This window comes from Onychostruthus taczanowskii, unplaced genomic scaffold (genome assembly GCF_017590055.1).
Source record: "Onychostruthus taczanowskii isolate IOZ18803 unplaced genomic scaffold, ASM1759005v1 scaffold81, whole genome shotgun sequence".
Classification (NCBI taxonomy): domain Eukaryota; kingdom Metazoa; phylum Chordata; class Aves; order Passeriformes; family Passeridae; genus Onychostruthus; species Onychostruthus taczanowskii.
Window position 1 is genome coordinate 2744014 of NW_024506002.1, and position 22665 is coordinate 2766678.

Below are 22665 nucleotides of genomic sequence, written 5' to 3' on the forward strand. Positions count from 1 at the left end.
CAAAATATTTTCCACTATAGAAGGAGAGAGAGCAGGCACACACAGCATTGCTGTAGCTATAGTAACCAGCAAGGGTAACTCACTATAAATGCAGTGTACAAGTTCTTCAACAGGCTCCTCTCCATTGATTTATTTTATTTTATGGGTTTGCGTGCGTGCAGAGACGTGGAGGCAGCTGTAATGGGATTACCTGGCTGGCCCTGACATTGTGCTTGTGTGGCCATTGACCTGCAGGCTGGCAGCTGAGCAGCTCACATTGATGTTTGGGGACGTGCAGCAGTTCATTGCAGCTTTGCTGCTCTTCAGATTGAACATCCAGGTCCTTAAAGTTGAGTTGCAAGCAGCACATCAGTGACCACTGCAATGCCCTGTGGTTAGGCAGGGGTAGCAGTTTGGGTAATTACATTAATGCACCTGAAGGTGTACTTGCTTTTGTTTTGTTTTGTGTCATTTTGTTTTGTGTCCTCTTCACACATTTCCAGTTTTCATTCAAGGATAATGTCAAGTGGGTAATTCAAAATACCTGGGGCTGTAAAGACATTTTTCAGAAACATCCAGGGCATGAAGGAGCTGCCATTTGCTTTTTGATGGGACTTAGCCTTTCAGAAATACTTAAACAGTTCTGCAAGAAAGGACATAGAAGTTACTTGTAATTAGAACTGTGTCAGTTGGGTTTAGCAGTCTGGTGATGAATTTCAGAAGCTGCCCTTCACCCTTTCAGCTGCAAGGAGGTATAGTGAGCATTAGCAAGTGCCAAAAATGATCACCAGAAGGCATTTCAGGGTTGAGCTGATGGGCTCTGGCCGTATCCTTGGGAACAAACAGCTCACACACCCCACAGCCATATCTGACATGAGGTGAGTCACTGCCAGGCTGCAGTGCCCTGCTTCCTGCTGAGTCTTACCTTTCCTCACAAATAATCCCTGTGGGCTTTCTCTTCGGTAAGATGCATCAATGCAGGGGCTGAGCAGAGAATGGATCTGTTCCTTCCTTCTTTGGGGTGATATTTCCAGGTCAGGGAGGAGCTGTGCTGGCATGCAGAAGCTTGTTCTGGTGCTGCTGGAGAAAGTCAGGGAAAATCAGTGCTGTCCAACAGAGCAATGAATTGCTCACAGTGTCTGTGAGAGCAGACAATCTATTAGAAACTATACCAAATACAGCTGCTTGAAGAGTTTATTCACGTAGAACAAATTTCAGCTGAGCCAATTCACTCGTCCTGGTTATAAATAACATGTGTTTCAGGCAGTCTCCTCATGTGCATATCTGGAGCCCTGGGTAGGAAACCAAGGTCTTTTTCAGCTCTCTCCAGACTGCATTCACCACAGACTTGTAAAATGTCTCATAATCAGCAGCATTGTACTTTGTAGAAGGCAGGAGGGATGAGGTATTTTTTCCAAGCTGTTAATTTCAGATTGTCTGCTATTACATCATATGTATATACACAGACTTTTAATGGCAAATAATGCCTTGTCATGGTAATGAACTCCCTTTCTTTCTACAGGTTTCATCTGGGGAGAAATCAAGGAAATGTGGGATGGTGGATTCAATGAGTATGTACATGACTGGTGGAATCTGATGGATTTTGCAATGAACTCCCTCTATCTTGCAACTATCTCCCTTAAAATTGTTGCCTATGTCAAGGTACAGTAACTTGGGAGAGGGAATTTATAATGTGCTGGTGAGAGCTGTGGTACACAGGGTACAAGCTGTTCAAATCAAAATCACAAAGCAAAGAAAATAGCAGCTTTTCAAGCAGTCCAATTTTGAAAATTCACCTGGAAAGCTATTTTGTTTGGAGAATGAACATCCTGCTCATTCCAACTCTTTGATTAAACTTTAAATAGATTGCTTGGGCACTGGGGAGAAATTCCTCCACTTTCTGTGCCTTTTGTAGCTACTCAGTTGCCCAGGCACTTTTTGTTTTCTGTGCTGGCACTGGACCTCCTTCAACAATGCATAGTGAAAACATGGCTTTCAAATAAAATGGTAAAGAGAAAACAACGACAGAGTTACCTGCAAACTTCTACAGCCAAGCTTTATCATCTGTATGATCCTACAGATCTGGAGATTAGTGATCAAAAGTTTGTGACAGGTCTACTGAGAAGAGCAAGACTGTTATTAGGAGGCTTCTCTCTGATAACCTGATGTAAAAGGGTCAACTCACTCTTGAGTATGTAAGCTATGGGCAGGGAAATGACAAAGGAGCAAGCTGGGGCTTTAACACCCTGTAGGTTCTTCCCTGTCATGTTCCATTTGTGGTGAGAGCCCACATCAGAGCTCATCCTCAAAAGCACCTTCCACATTTATAAACTTCTGATGCTCCAAATTAGCATATGCACAGGGTTTGAAGCCAGGGGATGGCCTGAAGCACTTTCCTTCTGTCTCCCTTTTTCAAAGACAAGACACAAAAGTAAAATTCCTTATGCAACAGCTCTCTTTGGCTTCAGCTGGAGCTTCGTGCTTGGCCTACTTCTTCCCTTGCTGTGAATCAGCAGCAGCTTCACTGCAGTCAGTGAAATTACTCAGGTGTAAATCAAGCATCTGGGATCTGCTCCTTGGCCACTCCTGCTCTCCCCAGCTTTGCAAGGTCTCCACTTCTGGCAGCCCAGCTCCCAATAACCAGGACAAGCCCTTCCCCAGAGCAGCCTTGTTTAGTCCTGCCCAGCAGGCAGAGGGGGAGAGAGGAGAAAATTTCACCAAGCCCATTGAGTCCAGAATGCAAACAGCCCTGCTATGGGGCCTTTGTTAAATCCTGAAGGCTGCAGTCGTAGTGAGTCAGATTTTCAAAGGGAAAAGCTTTTAAGCTGGTTGCTGCTCCCTGAAGAGGCAGCTCTGTAACAGCATCAAAGCAGGAACAGATTACGTCTTTTATTCTCCCAACATTCGGAACCAGGGAGGAAATTACAGACTTGAAAGGTTGGTCTTTAAACAGCAAGCAATAAAAAAAAAAAAAAAAAAAAAAAAAAAGGGAAAAAATGGTAAAATGCGTGGACAAAACTTAAAATGTTACCAATCTGGTTCTTCCTCACACACAAATTACTAGAGGAGCTGTGCATCACGGGTTTGTGCAGTCACACCCTGGGATTTGTGACTAAAGCCAAAGACAGGTCCAGAGAGGTGCAGCCACAGAAACGTGCAGGTCAGCCCCAAACCCCATGGGCCAGCACACAAAGGAGGTTTGGCTGGAATAGATCTGTCTGAGCCCAGATCAAACCCTCTTGGGTTAAACCTGGCCCACCTCAGGTCAGCTCCTGATGAGGGTCAGTGTCAGGCAATTCTGAGAGGTGCAGAAAATCTTCTGTGGGAAACACGTGGTCACAGAAGTTCCCTCTGCCCTGTGTCACTCCGGGGTTGCAGTGTGCTCTGAAATGTGGGGGTTTATAACGTTGATAACGGCTTCAAAACATTTTGCAACAGATTTGTTATTTATAGAACAGCCCTGAGCTGGAAGAGGCTGGGATATATGCCAATATACCATATTCTAACACTTCTTAGAACTTCAAAGGATTACATGGACATTTAACTTTCTGCCAAATAGCACAAAAAATAAATTGCATACTGACACTAAATGCTTTTCATCCTTGTTTTTATGTGTTTTTACATTTTTTTTTTTTTCCTTGATTTGACTGGTTCCAAGACCTGGCTCTAATATTGTCTGATACAAATGGAATCTTCAGGCTAATTATAGGGTAGAAATACTTTCTTAATAAGTTTTCATTTGCTGCATTGAATTATCATGTAATGAGGAAGGGTAAATGTGACAGCACGGTGTAATTTATTTGTACTATTCTGTGTACATCTCTGCTGTGTTTCATCTTTTGAACAGACACCAAACCAAACTACTCCAGCCTTCCCAGATACCTCACTAGATAACTCAAATCTGCTGTTTTCTGTTACCTGTGATGCCAGGCTGCTCTGAAGATTCCATTTGCCAAGCGAGGAGATACCATCAGTTCATAAAGGACTAAAATATGACCTTAATGACCTAAATATTGCTTTATTTATTGCTTTATTTATTTATTGCTTTAAATATTGCACAGAAGAGTGTCCCACACCTCTTTTTAAAGCAATATTTTAAAATATTAAATACCTTTAAAAATATTAATACCTTTAAAAAAGGCATTTTCCCTGTACTTTTATGTGCAATCTGTGCTAAACCTTCGCAGAGAGCTCTGGGCTGCTGTGTCCAGCCAACCTGCAGAAGAGAATTGGGAATAACTGAGCAAATCTGCTGTCCAGGCTTCCCAATTCCCACCCCCCCATTGCTGGATATCCACAAAAAGTTCACCTCTCTGCCTGTTTGTAGGCATTTTAAGACCCATCTTCAGATCAAGTTAACAGGCTCAGGCCATGATGTCCATGTAATAAGGGACAGTTTGGAAATGTCAGAAGCAATCCGAGGTCATGCTGAAATGCCTTTGTATCATGTCTCATCTCCTTCATGCACAAGCATAGTTTGAAATATCAACCTGCTTTTTGCTGAGCCCTTGAAAAAATAGGGAGCTTGTGTATTGGACCTTCAGGTTGAAACAGGAAGTCTCTGCAATCTCGTCTGTCAGTGTGATATTGGTACCATTTCCTTCTCAAAGGTACCAGAAATATTTTAGGAGCCCTAAACACGCTGGTTATGGTTTTAGCTGAGTGCAGTTCTGCCTTTTTATGCGTGCTAAATGAGCAGAGACAAATGTTAAGAGGACAATTATTCCTTGATGTTAAATGTCTTTGACTCCATTCTCTGTGCCACTGTCGTTAAGCCAGAGCAGTTACATTTTTGCATTTCACAGACCCAGAGCATTTTACAGAACCAATCTTTTGCGTTACCTGCTCGCATCTGAGCTTTGCTCAGAAAATGCTTCTGCTTTTACAGCTACATTACAAACCCAGTTAATGTTGTAATTGATGCACTCAACTGTACCCAGTGTTTCAGCTGTAATTAAGACCTCTGCTTTAGCAACTCTCCTAAAATTGCCATGACAAATTAACTAATAAGAAAATTAATACGAAAAAAGCCTTTTGGTTCTGGGCTGCCTGCTCTTTTTTTTGAGATTACATGGGAGGGAAAGCTTGCAGTAGTTCACTGCTTTTCTTCTTCCCTTCCTTCTCCCTGCCTCCCATTGTTCCTGGAATGTGCAGTGTTTATAATGTGCAGTCATATTTAGGAGGAAGAAGAACAAAAGCAATTGGAAATTTATATCTGGAACCTGCTAAAATCTGAACCCCTTTAAATGTTGAAAGAGAAGCAGGTTGTGTGTGGACCCATGGACATAAGGAACCCACAGAGTGTGAACTCAAAAGTAAAACAGATTTTTTAAAATCCTAATTTTTCAGTTTAGGCTAAGAACAGCCAACATACCCAAAGCCTCTAAAGAAAGCCTGGTCCCACATCTCTCACCTTCAGGGGATCATAATGTAGTAGGGAGAATTCATAAAAAAAGCATCATTAAACCTTCATCTCTGCCCTCATCAAGTCACCTCCTGAATCCTGACTGTGAGTCTGACTGCAGCTGGGATGTAAGGGGTTAAATGTGGCCTCAGAGAAGAAGAAAAAACAATTGTTATCTCTGTTCACTGCTCCTGGTTTTGCACATGTGGAATGTATTATGGAGATTGTTTACCCAAAGTGATTTGGTTAATTGGACATGGGTGAAAGTTGTTTTGAGTGATTTGCCAGTCACTCAAAGCTGTGCCCTGGCTGTCTCAGACAGTCACGGGTTTTTCTTTGGTCTCTTCAGTACAGTATAGTATTTCTTCAGTATCGTTTTAATATAGTATTAGTGTAGTATAGTTTTAATACAGCAATTGTTCAGCCTTCTGAATCATGGAGTGAGAGCACATTATTCCCAGCATCGAGGGGTCCTTGCAAGGATAGTTAAAAGCCGTTTTTGTGCTGCAGTACCTGGTTAGGATTTAGCTGTGAAGGGTTGGATCAGTGGCTGTGACCTTGCAGTTACCCCAGAATCATTACACCCCATCTCACTTTTGTACCCTTGTTCTTCCTTCCTTTCTCCCAGTACAACGGCTCTCGCCCGAGGGAGGAGTGGGAGATGTGGCACCCGACCCTGATTGCAGAAGCCCTCTTTGCAATATCCAACATCCTGAGTTCCCTGCGCCTCATCTCCCTGTTTACAGCCAACTCACACCTGGGACCCCTGCAGATTTCTCTGGGACGCATGCTGCTAGACATCCTCAAGTTCCTTTTTATCTACTGCCTGGTGCTTCTGGCTTTTGCCAACGGACTGAACCAGCTTTATTTTTATTATGAGACCAGTGCCTCGGAGGAACCCAACAACTGCAAGGGGATCCGATGTGAGAAACAGAACAATGCCTTCTCCACGTAAGACATCTTATCTTTGTGCTTCTGAGGCTGCTTCCCCTGTCCCTGCCTCCCCTGCTGCCTGTCACTGCCCTGACAGGGCCTTTATTTATTCATTTGCAAGTGCCAGGTGAGGTGGTTGGCTCTGCAGGACAGGTGGGAGTTAAGTGGGGCAGACATTGTGCTGAGCTCTGCTGTCACAAACACTCTCGCTTAGGTCTGCCACTGGGAGACTTTTTAGTTCTGGACCAAGGAGTTTCCCTACATGGTCCTACAACTTAAATCTTACTATGACTATGCACAGTTTCAGTAGATTTGAGAAAGAAAGTGTCCTTTTGCCACAGTAATTGTTTCGCCTAGTTATTGAAGAAAGGAGGAGAACCTGAAGAAAGTGAAGAAAATAAGGGATAAATCTGTTAAAAACAGGGATTAATAAATAATGTGCCTGCAGCAACCACAACAATCTCACCTAGACCATTTTTATGGATGCATGGTCTTGCAGGCTTCTCTGATTTCCTTGCAGACTAAAATCCCAGCAGAACCTTTTTTTTTGCTGGCAATTCTGGTACTTTACTGAGATGCTGGCATGGAAATTGCTGTGAGGACAGCTGGCGGAGCTGAAAGAGAGAGCACATGCTGAAAAATGACATGAATTGTCTTGCTGATGTATTTGTTTTAATTACTAATAGTAGAAATAATTATAATAATCAGCCCCCACCCGATTGTTCTTGCTGCTTGCACAGTACTTAACTCACAATGGCAGGAGAAATAAATAAAGCACGGTCTAGAAAAAGGCCCACACCCTGCAAACAAGCAAAACAAAACTGTTGTCCACCACTTTATGCTAAATTAAATAAAACTTGTCAGGATGCCCAATAATTCTCCTCCCTCTGTCAGCTGAAGGTTTGGGGTTAAGAAAGGATTTGGGATGTATTTGCGCTGTTATCAAAAACAGATGATGGCTGAGGCCACATGACTTGGTTGGGAGTGGAGAGGTTCCAGCTTTGTCCTGTGGGCTCTCTCCTAAAAGAAATATGGAATTTTCATGGGATAGATCCCATCCTTCCAGAGCAGCATGACCGGGTAGACCAGACGTGTGCCATTTCCCACTGCAGAGCAGGAACACCACGGGCTTGATTAATTTTCTCATGAAACCCATCTCTGTCTGAGGGAAGTGAATGGACCTGCACTGTGCTAATGAGAAACAGAATTAAAGATTTCAGACCTTTTTCTGTTTCAGTTGCCTCACATACCTCAGAAATGTGTCGTGCTGCCCTGGCAAAGGAATTAAATAACAAATTTATTCCTTGATCTGTGTCCATATTGATGCAGCAGCCAGAGGGAGGAAAGTTTGGCAAGCACAGTGTGTGTTAAGGGGTAAATTCTGCCTCAGGAAGGGTCAAACCTTCAAAATCCAATACCAAACCCTGCCTTTCTCTGGAGCTGTGGTGAGAACAGATGTGTTCAGTTCTAGTTTGGGCCTGCCACCACTGCACACTGGTTTTCTTTTACGGACTTCATTGTGTCAGGTAAGTGGAGAAAGTCAGCAGGATTTGACTGAAGAAAAAGAACATTGGGCCAGCAGGAAAAAAACAAACAAACAACAACAAAAAAAAAACCCAACAAAACAAGCAAGCAAGCAACCAACCATTCTGAAGTCTGTAAGAAGGTGTAATGTCTTGGGAGCTAAAATTTATACAAGAAGCACTTAGCAGAAAGTGTGTCGATCAGCTTAAATACAAACCACAATTGCTGCCACCCTAACATTCATTTAAACCCCCTGCCAAGGGAATGTAGCACAGAAAGGAAATTGAGGGGGCTCAGCCTTTGTGGCAGAGGTTTGTGTAAAACAAAATCCCAGTGGGAGGGGATCCATTAGGAGTGAGGTCTCCTGGCAGGGGACAGAACACTCTGCAGGTAGTTTTTGTTTGAGGCTCGCTTAAGAAATTTATTTAACGTGTTCTTAAAAGTTTAAATGGTCTTTATTAACACCCCCAGCACAAGCTGACATTTGGCTGGGGAGCAGATGCACAGCATGGGGCAGTGGCTGGGAAGGAGCAGCTGCAGATACAAATATTATTTCAGGGGGGAAGCAAAGGAGGCTGGAGCCAGTCCAGCCAGGGCTGGGGACCCTGACTTTGCTGATGGCTCATTCCTTATGAAGGAAAAAATCTGCAAAGCTCTGAATCAGTGCACTTTGGTTCCCACCAGCATTCCTGGGCTCCCACAATGAGCTCTGATTCTGCAAGGGGAGCAAAGAGGACGCCCCTCGTGCGTGTGCAGCTTGTGTCAAGTGTGACACCTATTTACTGGCACTTTATTTCCTATTACTCTCAGAGGGTGGGTTTAACGTTTTCTTGGCGAGGAAATGTTCTGCATTGCACACAGATCATGGAAAAGTAATATTCCTTTTTGACAGCAGCGAGGGGAAGTAATGAATAATTTAAGGTTTTCTGCTTTGGCCTTGCCATCCCTCAGAAAGCAGAGTGCCTGCTGCTTAGGCAGATGATTGGAAAATATGTTTGTAGCTGTGATGCTGGCAACTGAAGGAGGGAGAGGAGCATGAGGAAGAGGAGGAAGGGGTGGAGGAAGTCACATCTCCCTGCCTGCTCTGTCCTTCCCTCTGGAGGGTCACACTGCCATTCCCCTGGGCACAGGTTCCTGTGGCAGAGGGGGCACTTGCTCTCTCTAAGCCACCATGGAGAGTGGTGGAGCTTTGAGAATTCTTCTGTTTGATTAGGACTCAAAATACACTCAGCAGGGCATGAGAGCCTCTCAATCACAATTTCCAAAACTCTGTTTCTTTATAGCTGCTTCTTCAAAGTAGTGTGAGCCCCCCTGAAACATGGGCTGTGAAAAGAGGCTGTGGACCTGTCCTGGCATTAAACACTGAGGACACAGCCCCTGAGCCTCGCTGCTCTGACAGCTGCAGGAACCACTGGCTGTCTTTGTCATGCCCACATGTGAGTGTTTGCCTTAGTCTGGGCCCAGATTACACACCTGGGTACATCTGTGCATCCAGAACAACACACTGATCACTTCTAAAACTGATTTCAGTCCAATGATTAGAATGTCTCTCTTGTACCTACAGCCCAAGTAGTATTTCTACTGTTAATAGTAAAAATATTATAAATATTTTAAAAGACAGCTAGCACTCCACCACTTCCAGTAAAGAAATGCTTGGCATTCTTTGGTTAATCTGTATTTTACTACCTTGGTTATTTAATAAGCCTAACAAACAGCCTGAACTTTGGGAGAAAGGTTTTTTGCTTTAAAGTGTCCTTATGATTTTGGCCAGTGAAAAACATAAGCTACATTCCTAAAGTATAAACAAAATCCTCATATAAGGCATGGGGGTACATGTGAACAATGCCTGGAGACGATGGGAGAACAGATTCCTGGTGCGTCAAGTAAAGCATCTGAATTATTCATATTGATGTGTCTAGTAGTCACATTTGAAAACATCTGCTGACCTCAGGCCAAAATGGGAACTCTTAAACAGGCATATAAATGTCATTTTTGGATGATATAAATGCCACATTTTGGAAAGCCAAAACAAAGATGCCCAAATAGAGCAATTACTGAGATCGCTGATTACGCATCTGACATGACTGTGAAAGGTCACTTGAAGCAGAGGGACCTGGGATGATCTCATCAGCTCAGAGGGGTCGGGTCTGGTTCCTCTACGGAAGGAAGCCTTCCAAAGAAGAGAAACTCTTGAGCTGAATTAATGTGATGACTCTCTTTCATCTGAGTCATTACTGAGCAGTGGTTGCAGGGTTTGGCCAGGGACTCTGCCCGAGGTGGGGGGGGGCTGCTGCTGCAACCACTCAGAGCCACCAGCGTTTTGGGCAGGTGTATTCCAAACAGAGCAGCGTTTTGGGCAGGTGCACTGCAAACAGAGCAGCGTTTTGGGCAGGTGTTTTCCAAACAGAGCAGCATTTTGGGCAGGCGTATTCCAAACAGAGCAGCGTTTTGGGCAGGTGCACTGCAAACAGAGCAGTGTTTTGGGCAGGTGCACTGCAGACAGAGCAGCATTTTGGGCAGGTGCATTGCAAACAGAGCAGTGTTTTGGGCAGGGGCACTGCAGACAGAGCAGCATTTTGGGCAGGCGCATTGCAAACAGAGCAGTGTTTTGGGCAGGGGCACTGCAGACAGAGCAGCATTTTGGGCAGGTGCACTGCAAACAGAGCAGCGTTTTGGGCAGGTGTTTTCCAAACAGAGCAGCATTTTGGGCAGGTGTATTCCAAATACAGCAGCACTTTGGGCAGATGCACTGCAAACAGAGCAGCATTTTAGACAGGTGTATTGCAAACAGAGCAGTGTTTTGGGCAGGTGTATAGCAAACAGAGCACTGCAAATTAGAGCAAAAGGTGCAAGTGCTGTGATTTCTGCCGTCTCCCACCTCTTGGTGCCTTGTTGTTGTGCACTGTTAACTGCTGCAGTCACTCTGCACTTGGGGATGGGTTCCCTGAGCATTTATCCTGCAGACATGTTAATGATGCAGACACTGATTAAACAGGAGAGTTTATGGATAGCAGCAGCATCGCAGCATGGCAATTTTAATTAAATGGAATATATTGTGGCTGTTCTGTGCAATGTACAGAGTGGGAAAGAGAGCCTTGGGTTCCTTGGGGAAGTTGTGCTGGTTGCATCTCACAAGGATGTGGACTGGGCTTTTGGACAGGCAGCAAATGCTGTTGGTGGGACAGCTCTCACACGCATTGGCTGGTGGGTCACTGTGGCTGAGCACAGGCTGTCCCCAGGGAGGGATAAAAGGCTGTGCTGAGTGGCTGCTCTGTGGTGTCTCCCAATATCTGTGTATTCCCTACCTGAAGATCATTTTCCACCCCCCCAGCATCAGGTAGCCAGCTAAAAATCCGTTTCCTTTGCAGACTTTTCGAGACCCTCCAGTCACTCTTCTGGTCTGTGTTTGGGCTGCTGAACCTCTACGTCACCAACGTGAAAGCCAGACACGAGTTCACAGAGTTTGTTGGGGCCACGATGTTTGGGACCTACAACGTCATCTCCCTCGTTGTGCTGCTGAACATGCTCATAGCCATGATGAACAACTCCTACCAGCTCATTGCTGTGAGTTACCCCTTCTCTTTTTGCTGGGATTTCTCCCTGGGTGCCTCATTTGTCTGACTTGCAGCAGTTGGGTCCCTTCTGGGCTGCTGGAGACTGCTGCCCCCAGTTTCTGCCAGCAGGTAGTTTGGATTTCTGCTCACCAGCCTGAATCATGCCTGTGGAGGAGGTTTTGCTCTGTTTGTAAAGCTTCTTAGCTGGAAAAGGCTCATGGGCTGTGATCTGCCCCTGTCTCCTCCTGTGGGATAACCTTGCTGACCACCTTGGGTGTATAAAGGGAAGCCTTCCCACTGCTTCCTGATGTTTGGTTAGAACTGGGGGGTGGGTGTTGTGGTATATTTTTTTATCCTATTTCTGTTTTCTCATGTGAAACCATGTGTGTCAGGAGCCCAGTCCTGCAATTTCTTTTTACACAGTCTTCCCACTTGAAATTAGATCATGTCCATCTGTAATACCAGAGTCTCCTGGCTGTATAACCATGTGAGATTCCTGAGTAATCCCAGTGCAAGATGGATCTGAGCTGAGGCAGCTCGGGGCTGTAGAGCCCTTATCAAACTGAACTTTCATTTGAATGTTCAAAACTGTTTTCTCCACTGTAATCTCATTCTGTGTACCCAAAAGCCAATCTGTACCTTGATGATTAAATTTGTCAACAGACTGAAAGCTAAAGCAGCATGGCTCTGCATTTTAAGGCTCTTTAGGTTAGGAACAGTATGGAAGGAAGCAAAATCTTGTGTGCACAGTATTTCAGATAAACCAGTGGGCACTTAGTCTCCATTCTGACCGCTGACATGATAGGTTTGGAGACAGTGAGGTGCTGAACTGCTGCAGCATCTGGGAGCAAAACAGGAGTGGGGGGAGCTGTTTGTGTCCCTGGCTGGTCACTTGGTACAGAGTAGAGGCTTCCTCCTCTGCTTTGGGTGACTCTTGTTTTATTCTAGAAGATAAACCAGGGCAAAAACAGAACCAGAAGCATTTCTCGTACTATTTCCATTCCCAAATTCCTGGACAAGTCTCCGGGGATGTGTGTGGGTGAGTTCCTTTCCTGGCTAAAGGACAGAGGGAGTATTGAGTTGTTTTCTTGAACAGGTTCCACAATTGTTGTTGATTATCTGCTGATTCAAGTGGCTCCTAAATTCACTTGGTCAAATTGCTGATTCTTTTGGACATCTGATCTTTATCATGGTAAAAAGTTTGAGAAAAACTGGACCAGTGACCTTCCAGATGAGCAGAAAAGCAGTTTATCACAAAGGCATTTATCAGTCTGTTTCAATGCTTGAAGTGCTTTCTCTTTGTTCACTGCTACTCCTCACATTCCAGGGAGGCTGGAATGAGGGACAGAAAACAAAGATTCTCTCCTTGGCCATTTTCTCCAATTCCCTTTCCTTTATTGTCATCGAACAGGCTTGTCACTAAGACAAAGCCCAAGCCTAAGACTGGCACAAGAATAGCAGAATTTGCTATTCACTGGGCCACAAACCACTCATCATTCTTTCCCCTGAATAATTCAAGTGATGCAATGCCACATTACACACAATCCCACATGAATTAGAGGGACCCATCATAACAATTAACTGAAGAGAAGGGTCCAGAGAGGGCTGTTGTGTTAATGGTTTTGTGTCTGGAGCAGCTGGCACCGGGCACTGGCCCCATCAGAAACTCTGCCCTTGACAGACCCGGGGCTGGGGGACTGAGCTCTCCAGATAGCTGAGGTAAAGCATGGACTTCAGCAAGCAGCATGAGCCCCTGCTTGGGAAAATGACACTGGAAATGCTACAGGGGACTTTGCTGTCACTGAAACTGTCTGGCTGCAGGTGATACCCAGAGCAGTGACAATTCCTGGGAAGGCAAGAGGCAGGAACTTCCCATCTCTGCCTGCCGCGCAGTGCATGCAGCTGGGCTCTGCAAGCTGCATTCCTGCATGCTTCCTCTCAGGGACAAATTTCCTTCTCAGGAAATTTGTGTCTTCTCAGGGCAAACGTGAATTAATCTCTCCCCCGAAGAAAACAAGTCTTTAATAAACGTTGAACTTTATAAATGTGGGGCATTAATTAACCTCCTGTAATCAGGTTCACCCCCTGCTGAATGACAGCAGGCTGGGTGCTAGACCAGGCTTTTCTTCCTCCTGGTATTTCTGTTGCAGTGGATCCACATGGAATGACAGCATTCCCGGGGGAAGGAGGGGAAAGGAGTCCTTGGGGTGGGGTGGAGGTCTTCTGCATCAGCAGGAAATCCTGTGCCTGAGCATCACTGCAGAGCAATAAAACAGATGTGGGGGATGAGAGGAGAGTGCATCTCTGCCTGCTGACTCCCCTGCAGTGGAGTGCTGAGGACATCTTCATTAATCCCGTTTGTTAATGAGCCCCAGGCACTGCTGCAATGCAAACAGGCTTTCTCCTCTCCTCTCCTGCAGGGACAAATACACCTAATGCATTTGTTAGGAAGATCCACAAACATCAGAGGTTTATGTCCAAAAAGGAGACAGAGGAGTCCTTTGTGACTTTATTCGGATAAAGGGAGAGGCCATGGGGCATTTCCCTGGGACAGCTCAAATTTTTGGAGGATGCAGCCTCCTTTTTATCCCAATTTCCCAGCCACATTTCCCTTCTCTCTTTCCCCATTGGCTGAGGTACTTGAGAGGTACCAAAACACCTGATACCAAAGATTTCCCTCTAATGTATAACCCTCCTTTTAATTTTTAATTCTTACAGAATTTAGGGGTTTTTCTTCCCCATTGTTTCTTTCATCTTTCAGTGTCTAATTTCATTTATCAGCACACCTAAAGTTTATTTGTAAAAGCAAATATCTTTTTCCATTCATCAACCAGTGGAATCCTTCCCATTGTTTCTGTTACCTCCCAGTGCTAGTTTTATCTACCAGCAGACCCACAGCTTCTTTGTAAAGACAAATCTGCTATTTTTCTCACATTTGTAGCAGTTATTCTTCAGGTCAGTTTTTCTCCTATGTGAGTTTCTGCTGTGAGGTTTGAGAAAGGAGAACCTGGGCTGCTCCTCCTTGGCCCTTCCTTGTGGCCCTTCCTAATCCCAGTCTGGGGATTAGGGCTTGGTGCCTAATTAGGCACTGCAGGCACACAGCATGAAAGCACCAGTGGCTGTGGAAGGCAGAGCAAGGCAGCAAAGAGTAAAACCTCTGCTTCAAGTGGATCTCGACTCAGAGAAGGAAGAACTTTTCTGCCATAATTTTGTTGGTTTTTTCCTCAGCTGTTTCAGACTTCAATAAATGCATACTTCCAGGAGTGCCCTGAAGCAGTCTCAATATCGATTATTTCCAGACAGCCCATTTTTCTCCTTTGCCAAACCATAATTTGGTTGTGGCAGGCACCATCTTTCACCAAGAAAGCAAACAAAATCCAAATGCAATCCCCCAAATTTCCATACCTCTCGTGCTGTTTCAATATGGGGAGATCAGAATATTTTATACAAGCAGCACAGGATGCAGTGGGATGTTATGCACTGCCAGCTCCCTCATCTCAATACCTTCCAGACGTGGCAGAAATACCATCAGAGGATGGGAAGGGGAATTTGTCACAATCACAAGAGGAAGGACAAGGGAATGATGTGAGAGTGGCCAGGTGGCTGCATCATTTGAAAGTAACTGAGTGGGTGATGAGGACACGTCGTGTGATGGGCTGTTTCTCATCAAGTCATACAATCCTCCTGCCAGATGCCAGTTTTTTCAGAGTAAGGAGGATAGTTGGTGTTCCCGAGGGTGCAGGTGCATTTTGGCCCTGGGAGTGCCCTCGGGTGCAGGGACACTTGCAGGGATTTCAGGTGTATTTTCTGACAGCCTGTTCCTTGTGGCCACACCTGTGATTAGTCTGGGGAGTCAGGCAGGAATGAGTCACTGGAGCTGCACCAAGAGCTGTGACTCTGCAGCAGCAGGAGCAGTGTCAGTGGAAGAGCAGCAGCCAAGGGCTGAGCTGGGTGGAAACCACGGGCTGGGGCTGCTGGGCAGGGCTGCAGGTGAGTTAGGGTGGTAAATGGTGCACAACAGCTCTGCACCCACCAGCACCTTCAGATGTTCTAACATAAAAGCACAAAGATGCTTAAATACCTCAGGGATTACTGACACCAAAGTGAGCCTGAGGAAGATTCTCTCTAACTCCCAGGGGTGAAGGTGTTGCAGCCTCGAGTGTGTGATGCAGTGTCCTCGTGTGTGATGTTGCAATAATGACTTCAGCAGTGAGCATAAAGTTATAAAATTGTTCTGCATATTGTATTTTGTATCTTCCTGTTGGTTGGTATGTCTGTTATTTCAAGCTAGCTCATCTCAGACAGCCGTTCCTCCAAAAGGCTGCAGTCTTTAAAAAAAAAAAAAAAAAAAATTTAAGTGTGTCTCTGAAAGTAGTGTATGTTTAAATAGGAATAGTTGCTAGTGGGTTGCACAAGTCAGGGCATTGGCCACCAACCTCAGGATGCAGTTTTAGATGATGAAATTTTGCATAGCAAAACAAAAACTGTACACTAAACAGAAATGGCATGTGCAGCTAAAAAATAAATAAAACTTTGACTATAAGTATAGGGATATGGGATATGCAATTTTCTCAATTTTTGCAGGCTAGAGAGCTTAAAAATTAAGGCACAGAGAAACATAAAGATTTTTCAGCTCCCTATTACATGGTTTCCAAGATAAATTCAAATTTCTCCCAGGTGGCAGTTTCAAACTTTTCTTCTGCAAAGCACACAGATTCCTCCACTTTTCTGCACCAGCCAAATTCCCTCAGCACCATGGCAGTAATTGCTACCCAGTTTAATTCACAACACCAGCAGATATTCTCTTCCCCACTGTGATTTGTGACCCTCAGGACTGTCAGAAAATGTTCCTCTGCTTGCACGACCTGCACTGTTATTACCTGGTGGTTTTGCTAAGGAGGAATTTTACGAATCAATAAACTTAGTTTAAAGTACAACAGCTGCCCAGTCCCTGCATTTGGGAGATTTTGGGGTGGTGAGTGTTCCCCTACAGAGGTAAGGCCAACTCCTAAATCTGGTCTCAGAACTCAGCTCTTTTAAAGCATCAGGAAATGTTCATCTCCCAGGCCCATTTCAGCACCATTAATTTGAATTTCTTAGAAATTAAGCCATTGGTTTTTAACTCCGTAATGCAGCAGGAAATGAAATTATGCTCTTGTTGTGTTGCCAGTACAAGCTGGGATCAATTTTTCTTGAAGCTTTTTATGGTGCAGTGAAACAAGGAGGTTCTGGGAAGAGGATGAAATGGCTCTTCTGTGGTTTGCCAGCTGGGTGAAGTACCCCTCTTTGTCCCTCAGTTTTGTGGCCCTCAGAGCCTCCGGCTGACCAACACACACATCTGCTGGTCACTGCCCCCATGCAGAAGTGTTTGAGGTGCAGGTGACACACTCACACCTTTGCTTTATTCTGCAGCACAGCTGTAATTACCCAGATCTCAATTACTGTGCTGCTCGAGCTCATCCGTGGATCAGCAATAATTAATTGAAATGGGAAATTCTCCTGCACTTAGTCAGTGCCTTCAGTGACACCTGGACAGGCAGACAGGACAAGGGGGAATGGCCTTGAGCTAAAAGAGGGTGGGTTTAGACCAGACATAAGGGAGGAATCCCTCCCTGTGAGGGTGGGCAGGCCCTGGCACAGGGTGCCCAGAGCAGCTGTGGCTGCCCCTGGATCCCTGGCAGTGCGCAAGGCCAGGCTGGATGGGGCTTGGAGCAGCCTGGGATGGTGGAAGGTGTCCCTGCCATGGCAGAGGGTTGGAATGAAATGAGCTTTAAGGTCCCTCCTAAACCCAACCCATCCCCTGATTCCATGATTTCTGTTCCATTTCCCATGGAGTGCAATCCATGTGAAGAAATGCTGGACCCCCACTCCCTGTTCCCTCCTGAGGAGCTGTAGCCCACCTCTGGAGCACTGGGACCAATTCCCAAGGCTGAGTACTCTCTCTGGACCTTGTGACTGGCTGTGGGGGGACTCCCAGCAGATTTTCATTGGAAAATGAAGGGAAATCTGCAGCAGTGGTGTGTTGGGATGCTCCCATACAGCCTGTGGGTATGAAATTAGCCCTGGAGCCTCGCTCCAGACTGGCAGGCAGCTTAATTGCTTTTTGTAAGCAAGCTAAAGGATTCATTTGAAGGTGTAGAACTGTTTGTCTTTTTGCTGGCACTGGACTAATTACATGTAACCCATGGACTTGAATCACATTGTTAATATTCATCTGGTGTTTGCAGAGCCTCTAAATAGAGGCACTCGATGTGCTCCAGCTTCACATGCTGCATCTTCTGTTCTTAGACCAGACAAAGCTCGTGCTCCATCCTAGGGTCCAATCCTGCCTCTCCTGTGTGTGCTGGCAGCAGAATCAGGAGGTTCAGCCTTTCTGTTGCCTTTAATCTTTGAAACCAAAGGAGTTTATGTGTCCCTGGGAACCACCATGGCCAAACCATCTCGGGGATTATTCAGGGCAGAAAAGTTACACTCAAGTAAAAAAAAAAAAATAAATATGAGCTTGCAATCTGTAGATGAGCCCTGGATGATTTAAGATATTCCAGGGAGTTTGCTGGCATTTATTTTTGGAATTTTCAGGGCTGGGCTCTGGGGTTTTTTGGTGTGGTTAACACCCCAGTGCCCTGCCTGACAGGTCAATAACTCTCTGCCCATTACGTGAGAGCAACACAGCAAGGTTTGCTCTTGCTACGTGATAGAAGTTGAAGTATCCAGATGGAGCCACATAGGTTGCAGCCCCTGCATTATCCCATCTTTTATTTAGGCCTGACAAGCTCAATTAGCATTATCTTGTGCTTCTGCATCGAGGGGACTCTTGTTAGAAAGGCAGGAGAAAAGACAAAAAGTGAAGGATAAAGGAAGAATATTACTGAGGAAAAAGCAGTGAAATACTAAAAGGGATTTATCTGGGAAGAGCTTTCCCCTGGTACTGAACAATGGAAACAACTATATTACTAAGAATTCTCTGAAATATGACTTTTTAGATGCCAGTACTTCACATTTCCTTTTGCAACACGCTGCAATCTTGCAAATAAATGGATGCTGATCGTACAGGTGAAAGAGGATACACACAACCACTCCTAATTAAATGGGGATATTATTAATAACCTTTTTCTGTTTGCTGGTCCTGTTCCCTGTAGCCACTCAGCTACAACCCCTGCTTTTTGGGGGAGAAACCAGAGCCTTCTCTCCTGAGTCAGTGCTATCTGCACAGCTCAAGGTTCACTTGCAGACTGGAGCAATCTCATACATTTATAATCTGTCCCTTCCCTTTGGCTCAAGGATGTATTTAAATGATCAGGACACAGGATTTTTTTATTTTTTGAGCAATTACTCAATTTTTGGCAGCTAAGCTCAGGCACTGCATTTAAGTGGCTGTGCAAGCAGGCTGCCTTCCAGAGGTGCTGGGCACCTGCTGCTCCCTCTGGTGCTGTGACCTTTACAGGCTCAGTAAAACACATAATCCAGCCCCACTCCTGTGCTGAGGAAAGGCAGTTTATGGGCAGTCATAAAAGAGCAGAACACTGAAGCATTTGGTGCCTGAATACTTGCACAGAGTCGTGTTCCTGCAAGGAGCAGGGAGGGGACACGAGGAGCAGCAGCCTTGCCTTTGGTTTGAGGAGATGAGGGGATTCTGAGGAGATTTGGGGAGGAGAAGCCTGGCACCTCCAGCCTCCCCTGCAAGCCCCAGAGGCTGCTCCAGCCCAGTTTCACAGTGTTCTGCTCCATCCTCAGCAGGACACCGTGACTCACAGGCTGGTTTTGTGCTCTGCCCATGGTTTGTCCTTCCCCTTTGAGGCACACCTGCAGAAACCCAGCTGGAGAAGGCAAGGTCAGAGAAGTGCTCTGCACAGGGAGTGCAAGGTGGTGAATTCTGCAGTGCTCCTTCCTTCCAGGGCAAGTTTGTGCCAGGGAATCATCCTGGCTGTGTCCAGCAGAGAATCCAAGGTTCCCATCCACCTGCAGCAGGTGGCCTGGACTGACAGATTGAGCACCCTGAAGCCAGAAGAGAGAACGGAGTTTGGTTCCTAAGCTTTGGGAATGGTTACTCAGAGAGGAACAGGAACTTTCTTGAGCCCAGCAGTATCTCCAAGTGTAATGCAGATATCACACCTTTAGCAATGGGAACTTTATGAACTCTTAGAGAGGCTTGGGCTGGAAAGGACCTTTGAAGATCAAATCCCAGCCTGACTGGCTATGCAGAAAAAAATCAAAGACAATCTTCTGGAAGTAGGGCAAGTAAAAATGAGGCTAAGTTTGTTTATTTTTTGCCTTAGCACTCACAGAATCATCAGCACTCAAACACTTCGGGTTATCCATACCTGCTCAGCCCTCCAGTTCTCCAGGACATGTGAGAGTTACTTGGTTTTGACCTGGCTGGAGGTAGTGAAGTTATCAGCACAGATGCCCCTTATCTCTCTGACCTTCAGCATGAAAAGAGGCTCTTATCAGGCAGTGATGGAGCAGAAAGAATAGATGGCAGGAAGAACAGAGCCTTGGTGATATCTTCCTGCTGAGGCTTTTAGAGAGCTGTTTCTCTGCATGACCTTCCCACTGCTCCGATTTATTTGACTATTAAAATAAAAACTGAACTTAACTGGAATATGACTGCAGAAACAAAAAGGTGTCAGTTCCCATAATTTAACTGCAATAAAACCAGCACAATCCCCAGTTCTCTGTGTTTTCTCCAATATAATATTCCCTGGCCTTCTCATTAGCTCTCGTTGCTTCCATCCAAGATGCTGCTGGGAGATGAAAAGTATTTGATATATATCTATATATGTACATATAACCTAAATACATTGTGGAATGCTGCAGCACATTGCAAGCCATAATACAAATTTTAATTATGAATATCTTCTGCACATGGAAGTTATAAATAGCAGAGATGCTAAAGCATGCATTTTCCAAGTACAAACTGATTCCCCAGGGCTGGGAGAAGCAGCCAAGGTTCTGGGCAGGTTCTGGGCAAGGTTCAGGGCACAGCTCCTGTGACAGGTCTGCTGGGCTGTCACCCAGGAGGGAATGTCCCTGCTCTCTGTCTGACCTGGCATGTTCAGAAGCCACTTGTGGTTTTCTTTTCCATCGCAACCAACCCCATTTCCATAATTCCTGAGCCTCCTTGGCTGTGCTCCAGAGGTGGAGTCCTTTATCCAACTTTTAACAAAATGCAGGTCCTGTGCTGTGTCTTGTTGACATTGCACTGGCCATTCCCAAGTGGGGGGCCTTGGACACTGCAAAATTAATTTTTCCCAACTTCCTCCATTACAGTGTGTTCTTTCAGGGGCTCTGCCCTGTGGGATCTTGCCCAGCGTTCAGGTTCTGAAGGCTCACAGTCCCAGTGACGGCTTATCTGCTATATAAAACGTTGGATTTGAGGTGTTTTCTTCCTTGCTTTCCTCACCTAAGAGCCTTGCTGCCTTTTGCCAGACAAGGCTAGCTCTTGCCTGAAGTCAGTTACCTTCATCCTGCTGCAAGAATTCACTTCCCTTGTTTCCCAGTGCTAGTATTTATTTGTGAGTATTTCCTCAGGACCTGCCTCTGCTTCTTTTCTGTGCTGGAGCCAAAATCCCCCTGTGTCCCCCTTGGAGCTGCATCCTGGGGAGCTGCTCTCCCTTTCCCCCCGTCTGCCCTGCCTGCTGCTGCAGGGGCTGTTCCAGGTGTGCTTCCCCTGATTTTGCTCTCCTGGGCTGGTGTCCCAGGGCACTGCCACAGCTCCTCCTCGGAGCCACTGCAGCTGCCCAGGACCTGCCTTGTGCTCCTCGGTGCTTTCATCTCTTCTCTGTCTGTCTCACCCACTAAGTTCTAATTGCTTTTCCTAATGCTAGGTTGTCCTCCTTTAGTAATTTTTCTTGTATTATTTTGGAGATTGATCCTATTAAGTTCTTACCCCTCAGTATGTCATCCCCAGCTTTGAAAGCAAAGTCATTTGTTGCCAGCTGCAGCTGAATTACCTATGCATTAATTGACTTTGTAGCTTCCTGATTTTCTCACAGGCTTTTTCTTTCTATGACATCCTTTCTTTTGAAAAATGTTAAGTACCACTTACGTCAAACAGCCTGCTTGGGATTTTGTTGCTTGCTTCTTTGAGCTTGTCACCAAACCCCCGAGCTCTGCTGATGTTATTTCCAGTTTGCCCGACACATATTACAAAATTAACAGCTTTGAAACAGCACAAGAGTTGCCTGTGTGGAGTTCTGTAAAGATTAAATTTCTCCTGACCCTCTTTCTGCAGTGCTTTCTGTTCAGGACACACAAGGGCATCTTTCTTGTGCTAGCCTGCTTGAAAGCCAGCCCTGAGATATTTTCTGTGCAGTTTCCTGCTCTGGGTTTAGCACAGAGCAATAAAGAGGCACGTGGAGAGAGAAGTATATTGAATAGAGTCTAATGACTTCTCCTAGGCTTTGCAGCACTGCTAATTACACAGCAAAAAAGGCACCTTTGAAGTTCCTGTGCCTCTCGGGCAGCCAGCCTCCCTTACTCAGGAGCCTGCAAGGCAAATGTTACATCTCCTCCTTCCTTCCTAGAGCAAAGTACAGCTTGGGCACATCCTAATCCTGTGGGGCTGCTGGTGGCTCTTCCTGGGGTGGGACAGCAGCAGAGAGCTGCTCCTGCTGCAGAAATCACTCCAGCTCCTGCCAGCACTCCTGGCACAACCTGAAAGCTTCCCTTCCCTCCTTCAGAGGTACTCAGCCACAGCCAGACAGCCTGGTCCCCAGGGCATTGTCAGAGCCATCTATATCTGCATCTGACAGGCAGCAGCCTGAATTCCAGCCTAGCCCACTGCCTGTTGTGTAATAAAACACACGAAAGGCACACACAGCCCTTTTCGTGCCAGCCAGTGATGCTGGGGATCTTTATGGGTTATTCCTTCCAAGTGGGTGTGGGGAGGATTTGCATCCCAGGAACTCCCAGAGGAAGGGCAGGAGCCCTTGGGCACCTCTGCGTGGCACAGAGGAGCTGGAGCATCATGGAGCTGATCATCCTGGCATTGTTTGACAGTGGAAAAGTTTGAGGATCTCAGCACGCCTGGCTGCTGAGCGTCACCATCACCCCAGCATTAGATTTCATAGACTCATGGAATGATTTGGGTTGGAGATCCTTCAAATCATCTCGTTCCACCCCCTGCCATGGGCAGGGACACCTCCCACTGTCCCAGGCTGCTCCAAGCCCTGTCCAGCCTGGCCTTGGACATTCCTAGGAATCCAGGGGCAGCCACAGCTGCTCTGGGCACCTGTGCCAGGGCCTGCCCACCCTCACAATAAAGGAATT

General features: G+C 45.8%; 1 protein-coding gene across 1 annotated transcript in view; it reads left to right on the forward strand.

Annotated features, from left to right (window-relative positions):
* Nucleotides 1-22665, forward strand: part of TRPC5 (transient receptor potential cation channel subfamily C member 5) — a 64917-nt gene that overhangs the window by 33201 nt on the left and 9051 nt on the right. Inside the window, exons 4-6 of the mRNA XM_041424358.1 lie at nt 1502-1641; nt 6012-6334; nt 11209-11404. Coding sequence (XP_041280292.1) covers nt 1502-1641; nt 6012-6334; nt 11209-11404 — 659 coding nt within the window. The remainder of the gene's footprint in view (nt 1-1501; nt 1642-6011; nt 6335-11208; nt 11405-22665) is intronic.